General features: G+C 63.4%; 1 protein-coding gene across 1 annotated transcript; it reads left to right on the plus strand.

Annotated features, from left to right (window-relative positions):
• Positions 1 to 203: 203 nt before the first annotated feature.
• On the plus strand, positions 204 to 8,453 carry HGS (hepatocyte growth factor-regulated tyrosine kinase substrate; the record flags this gene model as incomplete). The annotated part of the gene is made up of 19 exons (XM_026861323.1): positions 204 to 322; positions 698 to 773; positions 1,269 to 1,361; positions 3,084 to 3,207; positions 3,988 to 4,040; positions 4,539 to 4,607; positions 4,809 to 4,933; positions 5,154 to 5,232; positions 5,319 to 5,417; positions 5,768 to 5,863; positions 6,211 to 6,249; positions 6,327 to 6,470; positions 6,609 to 6,822; positions 6,913 to 7,085; positions 7,190 to 7,330; positions 7,408 to 7,585; positions 7,658 to 7,791; positions 8,059 to 8,175; positions 8,322 to 8,453. Coding segments are annotated over exons 1-19 (2,190 nt in total), but the record flags the coding sequence as incomplete, so codon positions are not given.
• Positions 8,454 to 8,461: the final 8 nt, after the last annotated feature.

Here is an 8,461-nt window from a genome sequence, read left to right on the forward strand (position 1 = left end):
GCTGCCGGGGCCGCAGGAGCTGGGGCGGCGGGTCCGAGGTTACCGAGCGCCCTGAGGCGTCTGGAGGGGACGAGCCGGCGCGTCCCGGGAAAAATCGGGATTTTTATCCTCGATCGCTCGGGTCTAGGGCGTCGCCGGCGCCCGGCGGAGCTTTCCCGCAAACGCATCGGCGGCGGCGGAGCTGAGCCGAGACAGGCGGAGCAGCCTGAAGCAGCCTAATGGGTTTATTCCCTGCAGATAAGGCTACGAGCCAGCTCCTGCTGGAGACGGACTGGGAATCCATCCTGCAGATCTGCGACATGATCCGCCAGGGAGACACCCAGTGAGTGCTGCGGGTGCAGCTCCCCGCGGCTTCGCGAGGCGCAGGGGGGCCGGGGCCTGTCGGCCTGCGGCAGCGCGCGTCTCCTTACCCCTTTCAGAAGGGCGTTAGAAAAGCAGCCCAGTGCGCCCTGATGCCTTGGGGTAATTCCCTGAGCTCAGGAGTTGCAGGTTATCTCTGGCCTGAAATCCTCAGGGAAACTGGAATGTATTTATCCCCTCTGTTCCCAGTTTGCCCCGGGGGAATCGCGTAGGCCGCGAGCAAACTGGCTGTTCCCTGGTGTGCGGGTGGGGGTAGGAGGCTGCCCACAGCAGGTGGGATCTGCCCTTGGATTCCTGACTACCCGAGGACATGTACTCTTTCTCTCTCCTTACCCAGAGCAAAATACGCTGTCAACGCTATCAAGAAGAAAGTCAACGACAAGAATCCCCACGTGGCGCTCTACGCGCTGGAGGTAACGTCAGCCCCGGCCGCCAGTGCTGCAGGGCCCCGGCTCGCAGGCTGGGAACTGCTCGTCTTTTCTAAGCCTGTCTCAAGGGCTGCGTTCCCTGCCCTGCCCGCAGAGTGCCAGAGTCCGGGCTTGGGGTTTGCCCCCTCCTGGCTCTCGTGCAGAGATTTTGTGACTGATCAGCAGGCCGTGGCTTTTGTTCTTTATTTCCATCTCGGAGTTAGGAACAGCCAAAGCTGGAACCCGAGACACTGTCCCTGGGGGTCTGTCTCTGCGCGGCAGAGGTGCAAAGGCCACCGTGCAGCTGAAGCATAGCTTACTCCAGCGTGGCTGTCTGGATTTCTCCGGCTCGGCTGACGCTGCCCTAATGCAACTTGTTGATGAAATAGTGGCCCCGTCTTGGCGTGCTGCCTGCAGCCACCTGTAACGTGTGCTGGGACTCATCGCAGACCACAGAGAGGGAGGGAAGCACCAGACTAATACTATCCTTCGCCCTCGCAGGTCATGGAGTCGGTGGTTAAAAACTGTGGCCAAACAGTCCATGATGAGGTGGCAAATAAACAGACTATGGAGGAACTGAAGGAAATACTCAAGGTAAATATGGTTTTGAATGAGGCTGGAAAAAAAGCCGCAGAAAACGTGTGTGTCCTCTCCTTTGTTCCGTTCTTGTGAGGAGCAGAAGGGAAAGTGTTTGGAAGTGCATTTCAGAAAAGATCAAACTGTATCGTGTGATGCGAAGGGACGAGCGTAGGGAGCCGAGGAGTGCCTGCTAGGGAGAGGAGGTGTCGTAAGAGCGGAGGGGATGTTTGGCTGTGTTGTGAAGTGGGGCAGGAATACGCTGCAGAGGCCCCCATCCTTCCTGTGTGCAACTAACGCTTGGCTTGAGACAGCAAAGGAGAACAGAGGTGACAGGCTGACAGCTGCACAGAGGACCTGAGCAGCAGAGGGGTGAATCCCCTCCGAGTACAGCCCGAGACACGCAGGAAGGTAAAACCTGTCAGAACCCCCCTCTTTATTGTGGCCTTTTCACTGGCCTGTGGAGTCGTGTGAGGAGCTTTGCAGGATGTAGACCTGGCTGTTTCCACTGACAAGCTGTTGTCTCAAGCTGCCAGTTTGTGATAACGTGATGCAGCAGCTCCGTGTCTCCTCGGACTGGAGACTCCCACAAGGGAAGTGTAAATGGGACCTTCTGTCTCCAGTTCCAGCCCCAGAGCAGCAGTGCCCAGACAGGAGCTTGCCGGGGCAGGGCTGTCCCTCGCCCCACACGCCGTACAGGGTGTCTCCCTGTCACCCCCCTGCCAGGGCTGACTCGTCTCCCCACTGGATCTTCTGCTGAGATAGGAACGCTGCCGCAACGGGACGGCCAGGTGCCAGGGAGATCAGATCGAAGGATTTTGTGCTTCTCTCTAGTTCTTGTCTGCCTTAGTAGTTTCTTAACAGCCGCAGACCCATTTTCTCCTGTGCTTGGAACTTTGCTGCTTGTGAATGCCCAACGCTGGTGCAGTGGTTGTAGTTGTGGTGAAGTTCAGGGCTGTGACGTGTGGAATGCAGGACTCTGCCAAATCCAGCAGTCTGTAGCTGCGGGAATCATCAGTAAGTCACGCTGTGTGGGCTGAGCTCTCGCTGAAATCGGAGCTGGACAGTGCCCCTTCGCTTCCTGGGGGATTTCTGGAGCAACCGGTCATGTGAATGTGCGATGACTCGGTCAGCTGATGCAGGGCCGCTCTCGGAGGCCCTTGCCAAGTTTTCTGCGGCTCCTTGAACTGTGATACAAGCAGCCCTGCCCCTGAAGGGCAGCCTCCCGGCTGTCCTTCCCGCTCACACCACGGAGCTTTGGGTATTCCCGGCCGGCGGGGCCCCTCCCGCTGCCGGCTGGCTCCTGCTGGGGCTCGGCCCCGCGGCTCTGTCAGCCCCGGCGGCTCCAGGCCCCGCGGGTTCCTGCTGCGGGCTGAGCAGCTCTGGGGAGGAGGTGAACAACGACGCGGGCAGGTCAGCACTTGCGCCTGCCCCGGGGAGCGGCCGTGCCCGTCTCTGGGTGTTTTCTCAAGCATCACAACCGCACCCCTTTACACGTTGGCCTGTGCTGCTCTGAAGGACGTTTTCTTGTTTGTGCTGGAGGGGGAGAGCGGGGAAGCTGGAGGAGTCTGTAATTGTCCTTATTGCAGCTTGCTGACAGTTCCCACCTTGCACAAGCACTCTAAAGTCTCCCTGAATGGTATTTCTGGATCCTCTGTTGGGGGATTCGCACCATCCTTTGGGTTTGAGGGTCTTTTTCTCAGATTTTATTTTTTTTTTCCCTCCTCCCTTTCTGTGCAGAGACAAGTGGAGACGAGCGTGCGCAGTAAGATCCTGTACCTCATCCAGGCCTGGGCTCACGCCTTCCGCAACGAGCCCAAGTACAAGGTGGTGCAGGACACCTACCAGATCATGAAGGTCGAAGGTGAGGACGCTGTGGGCGGGGGTGGGCCAAGGAGCTCAGCTCTGGAGGGGCCTTGCAGGAGAAGGACCCTGCCTGGTCTTAGCAAAGCCTGGACTTGCGGTAGCAAGCTTTCTGTTGGTGCCCGATACCCGACCGACCCCCTGCAGGGACTGAGGAGGGCGCCGCGGTCCCGGGACCGGGGTCTGCCTCGCTCCGGGCCTGCAGCCCAGCCCACAGCTCGGGGTTGGCAGCGCGACCCCACAAGCAGGAGCTGCCGATGTTCTTGGGGAAACTGGCAGCAAGTCAGCGTGTCCTCTGGGAAGGGATTTACAGTGGGGGCGGTTCCTTCCTCCCCGGCTTCCCTTAGTACTTCCAGGGTGGGTCCACGCTCTCACTGACAGTGTGGGACGTTGTCTCGTCCCTGCGAGGGAAGGGATGTGCTGCTGCCTGTGCCTCCTCCCGAGCACCAGAACCTCCACGGGCGGGAGGTGCCGAGCCGGTGCAGCCACGCTCTTGCCATTCAGGGGGTGAGACTCAAAGCCCTGCCTGCCCACGCCGTGGGCTTTTTCCCTCCCAAGCTGACTTCCAGGCCTTGAGAAATAAGCCTTGTCCAGAGGGCCCCAGTGTCCCTTAGAAGTCCCTTAGAGGGAAACCAACCGGGGATTGTCCTGCGGGGCCGAGAGCCCGGCACTTCGCAGGACGGTGGTGGGGTCAGGGCGGGCTGGGCTGGATCTGAGGTGGATCTGCATCGCTGCGCCGTGGGAGCCCTTTCGCAGCGCGGCGCTGTCGTTTCTCGCGCAGGCCACGTGTTCCCGGAGTTCAAAGAGAGCGATGCCATGTTCGCTGCAGAACGGGTGAGCTCTGCGGGGCGGGAGGGAGCCGGCACTGCAGGACACACCTTGCTCCCCTGTCCCTCTCCTCCTAAACCTCCGGTCCTTGTGTTCCTCCGTTTCGTGTGGGTTAGATACCTCGCGGGTACCTTCTGCTCCCGGCAGCTCTGGGGTGCACTACGGCGATCCAGCCTAAAACTGCCAACCGGGGGGAGCACCGACCCGGACAGGCGTTGGTCTCACCGGGCCCTACTCGGAGGCCTCTGGCAGCCGCGGCACGCTGAGCACGGCAGCAGGGCGTTGGTTTGTGGAAAATCTCTGGCAGAGTGGGAGAGTGTCGCAGTCTCTAGGAACATGAGAGGAGATAACTTGGGGGGGATTAACGTTCCCTGTTGAGCTGCAAATGTTCCTGTCTCCCCTGTTCATGAGGCACCTTGGGGAGCCGTGGCAGCCCCGGAGGGGCTCGGTGGGGACACTCCTTGAGGCCCTTCTCCTGCCTCACACATTTCTTGACCCCCGCAGGCTCCGGACTGGGTCGATGCTGAGGAGTGTCACCGATGCCGAGTGCAGTTTGGTGTGATGACGCGGAAGGTGGGTGCTGCTCCTGCCCTCTGGGTTCCCCAGTCCTGCGCAGCCCCCCCGGGACGTGCGGGACCCCCTGAGCCTGCGTGGAAGCGTTGGGGCCGGCCTGTGGGCCCTGGCCACTGACGGGGAAGTGCCGGGAGCGTCCGAGTGGTCTCTAACGGTGACGGAGTGTCCTGGTGCCGCGCTGACCTCTCCTGTCCCTTGCAGCACCACTGCAGGGCCTGCGGGCAGATCTTCTGTGGCAAATGCTCCTCCAAGTATTCCACCATCCCCAAGTTCGGGATTGAGAAGGAAGTGAGAGTCTGTGAGCCCTGTTACGAGCATCTCAACAAGTCAGTAGCCTTTGTGGTGTGTTTCCTTGCCTGGGACCATGAGGGGGAAGCTTTGGCCTGGAGCCACCGTTCTGCAGAGCGGAGCGGGGGTGTCCCAGGCTGGGCTGGGGTCCCTCCCTCCCTGGGAAGGGGGTTTACAGCTGTGCTGGTGTGCAGAGCTGGGGCTCCCGTGTGGAGGAGGGAGCGTTCAGTCTGCGCTGCTGCCTCTTTCTGGCTGCAGGAAAGCCGAGGGTAAAGCTGCTGCCACCTCCGAGCTGCCCCCCGAGTACCTGACCAGCCCCCTCTCTCAGCAGTCCCAGGTGAGCGGCTGCCCCGTGGGTGACCCGGGGATCCTGTTGGGCTCACGGATCCTTTCCTGACCCCCTCCTCATCCTTCTGCCTGCAGCTGCCTCCAAAGCGTGACGAGACAGCTCTGCAGGAGGAGGAGGAGCTCCAGCTGGCTATTGCCTTGTCTCAGTCAGAGGCCGAGGAGAAGGAGAGAATGGTTTGTGCCCCGTTTGGTGTCTGGGAGTGGTGGTGGCCGTATGCGCGGTAGCAGATCTCTGGGCACGTCCTGACGCGAGCGAGCTACAGGGCCTGTGGCATGAGAGGCTGAAAGCGGAGCCAGGCACGCATGGCGCTGCAGTCCCGGATCCTGGACGCGGGCTGTGCCCAGGCTGCAGGCCCTGGGGCACGCTGGCCTGTGGGCCCCGCTCACGGTGTGAGGCTGGGTCTGCCGCCGTGCCCGGCCGTCGCCAAGAGCCTTGCCCACCCAGTGCGTCCAGTCTGTTCCTGACTGGGTGATTTGGAGGAGTCTGGACAGTCCATGAGTGGGCTGGTTTTTCTCTTTTGCAGAGGCAGAAAACGACCTACTCCATGTACCCGAAGGCTGAGCCCACTCCCGTCACGTCCTCCGCTCCCCCGGTCAGCACCCTCTATTCCCCACCCGTGGTACGTTCGTGGGGGCCCCTGAACATGAAGTGGCTGGACACGGGCCACACCGCTAGCCCGAGTCTGCTCTGCTTGGGCCAGATTTAATCCCTGTTCTGAGAGAAAAGCTCTGCCCCATTCAGTCCCTTGCTCCTTAAGAGCACTGCTGTGTTTTCAGCAAGGTCTGTGCTCAGCCCGTGTTTCGGTGCCTCCGCTGCCTCTGGCTGGAGGAGACGGTGCTTCCCATTCAGCTTCGTGCTGGTGCAGAGCACTGGTGGTTGTGCCTGGCCGGGTGGGAGCAGCTTGTCGGGGTGGGAGCTGTGGGCCTCTGGTTTCTCTGAACCGGATTCTCCCGTCTGTCTCTGCAGAATTCCTCTGCTCCCCTGGCTGAGGACATTGACCCAGAGGTGAGGACCCAAGTACTCCACGGCAAGGGCTCAGTCCCAGCAGGGCTGCGTGTTCATCTCCCTTCTGTCTCTGGCAGCTGGCTCGGTACCTGAACCGCAACTACTGGGAGAAGAAACAAGAGGAAGTTCGCAAGAGCCCCACGCCGTCGGCGCCTCTGTCCCTCTCGGAGCCTGCTGTGCAGCCTGGGGACACCCACCCCACCACGCTGGGTGTCGTTGAGGTAAGAGGGGACCTGGACCCGCGTCCGGCAGCTTCTGAGGGGTGAGAAGTGCCCGACTCCTCCTCCCAGCCCGACCCCGCGGCTCTCCGGTTCTCGGCACAGCAAAGTCGAGGCTGAGGGGCTGCCCTGTCCTTCCAGCAGCAGTACCAGAACGGCGAGTCCGAGGAGAACCACGAGCAGTTCCTGAAGGCGCTGCAGAACGCCGTCACCACCTTTGTCAACCGCATGAAGAGCAACCACATGCGGGGCCGCAGCATCACCAACGACTCTGCCGTCCTGTCCCTCTTCCAGTCCATCAACAACATGCACCCGCAGCTGCTGGAGCTGCTCAACCAGCTGGACGAGCGCAGGCGTACGTGGGAGCTGCCTGGGGGGGGCGGGCGGCTACGGGGGCTTCACACAGCCCCGAGGGGGTCCCTGAGGCTGGCTGTTTCCTCCCCAGTGTACTACGAAGGCCTGCAGGACAAACTGGCGCAGATCCGGGACGCGCGCGGGGCTCTGAACGCGCTGAGGGAGGAGCATCGGGAGAAGCTGCGCCGCGCCGCCGAGGAGGCCGAGCGCCAGCGCCAGATCCAGCTGGCCCAGAAGCTGGAGATCATGAGGCAGAAGAAGCAGGTGAGGCGGGGAGGGGTCCCCAGCGCCCGCCTGGGGCCGGCCGCCCTGGCACGGGGCGATGCCGCGGTGCCCCAGCTTCCAGCCCTCAGAGCCCGCTCCCGCAGGAGTACCTGGAGATGCAGCGTCAGGTGGCCATCCAGCGCCTGCAGGAGCAGGAGAAGGAGCGGCAGCTGCGCCTGGAGCAGCAGAAGCAGACCATCCAGATGCGAGCCCAGATGCCGGCCTTCTCGCTGCCTTACGCCCAAGTACGGCTGCTGGCCCACAGCCCCTCCTGCCCAGCCCGGGGTGGCATGGCCCAAAGCTTGCTCTTCTCCCCTCCCAGCTCCAGGCTATGCCCGCGGCCGGCGGGGTGATCTACCAGCCCTCTGGGCCCACCAGCTTCCCTGGCACCTTCAGCCCGGCCGGCTCCGTGGAGGGCTCGCCCATGCACGGCGTGTACATGAACCAGGCGGCACAGGGGGGCACGGGGCCGTACAGCGCCATGCCCGTCTCGGGGACAGGTACGGGGGCGGCGGGGCCGAGCGCGGGGGCCGAGCGTGGGGCGGCCGCTCCAACCTGCCCTCTGCCCCCAGATCCTGCCATGGTGAACGCCTACATGTACCCGCCTGGGGCCGGCGGCGGGCAGGCGGCTCAGCAGGGCCAGGCGGTGCCCACCACCACCCCGGCGTACTCGTCCTACCAGCCGACTCCCACACAGGGCTACCAGGCAAGTGGGGGGCAGAGCCGCTCGTGGCTGGCGGGGCTGGGGCAGCTGGCCCCCTCTCCGCCACACGGCATCTGTGACCGGGAGGGACAAAGGGCGGGTTGGCCCCGGACCCCCGGATCTGCTGCCGCGTTCGCAGTGGGAGGGGGCCAGGCCCTGAGCTGGTTCTGGGCTCCCCGGGACACGGGGAGGGAGTGACCCTGGTCCTGGGGTGCTGGTCCCGGGGTGCTGGCTTGGGCTGAGCCTCTCACCGGCCTCTCTCTTCCCCAGAGCGCAGCCTCGCAGTCCCAGAGCATCCCGGCCATCTCGCAGGCCCCCCAGTCGGGCGCCATGGGCTACATGGGCAGCCAGTCGGTCTCCATGGGCTACCAGCCCTACGGCATGCAGGTCAGCGCTCCCAGCCACGCCGGCCCCTTTCCGGGGGACGAGGGGCAGGCGGTCCCCAGCCCACAGAGCCGGCAGGGACTGTGGGCTTTACCCTTGGCCCCGCGTGTCCCCCAGCCCCCGTGACGGCCACCCTCTCGCTCCCGCAGGGCCTCCTCTCCGCCCTGCCGGGCCAGGAAGCCGCGCTGAGCAGCTTGCCAGCCCAGCAGTCCTACTTGCCCGGGCAGCAGCCGCCCCTCTACCAACAGGTGAGTGCTGCCGGGCCCGGGCCTGGGGGCCGGGGCCCGGC

This window comes from Athene cunicularia, assembly GCF_003259725.1.
Source record: "Athene cunicularia isolate RWA chromosome 18 unlocalized genomic scaffold, athCun1 chr18_part1, whole genome shotgun sequence".
Classification (NCBI taxonomy): Eukaryota; Metazoa; Chordata; class Aves; order Strigiformes; family Strigidae; genus Athene; species Athene cunicularia.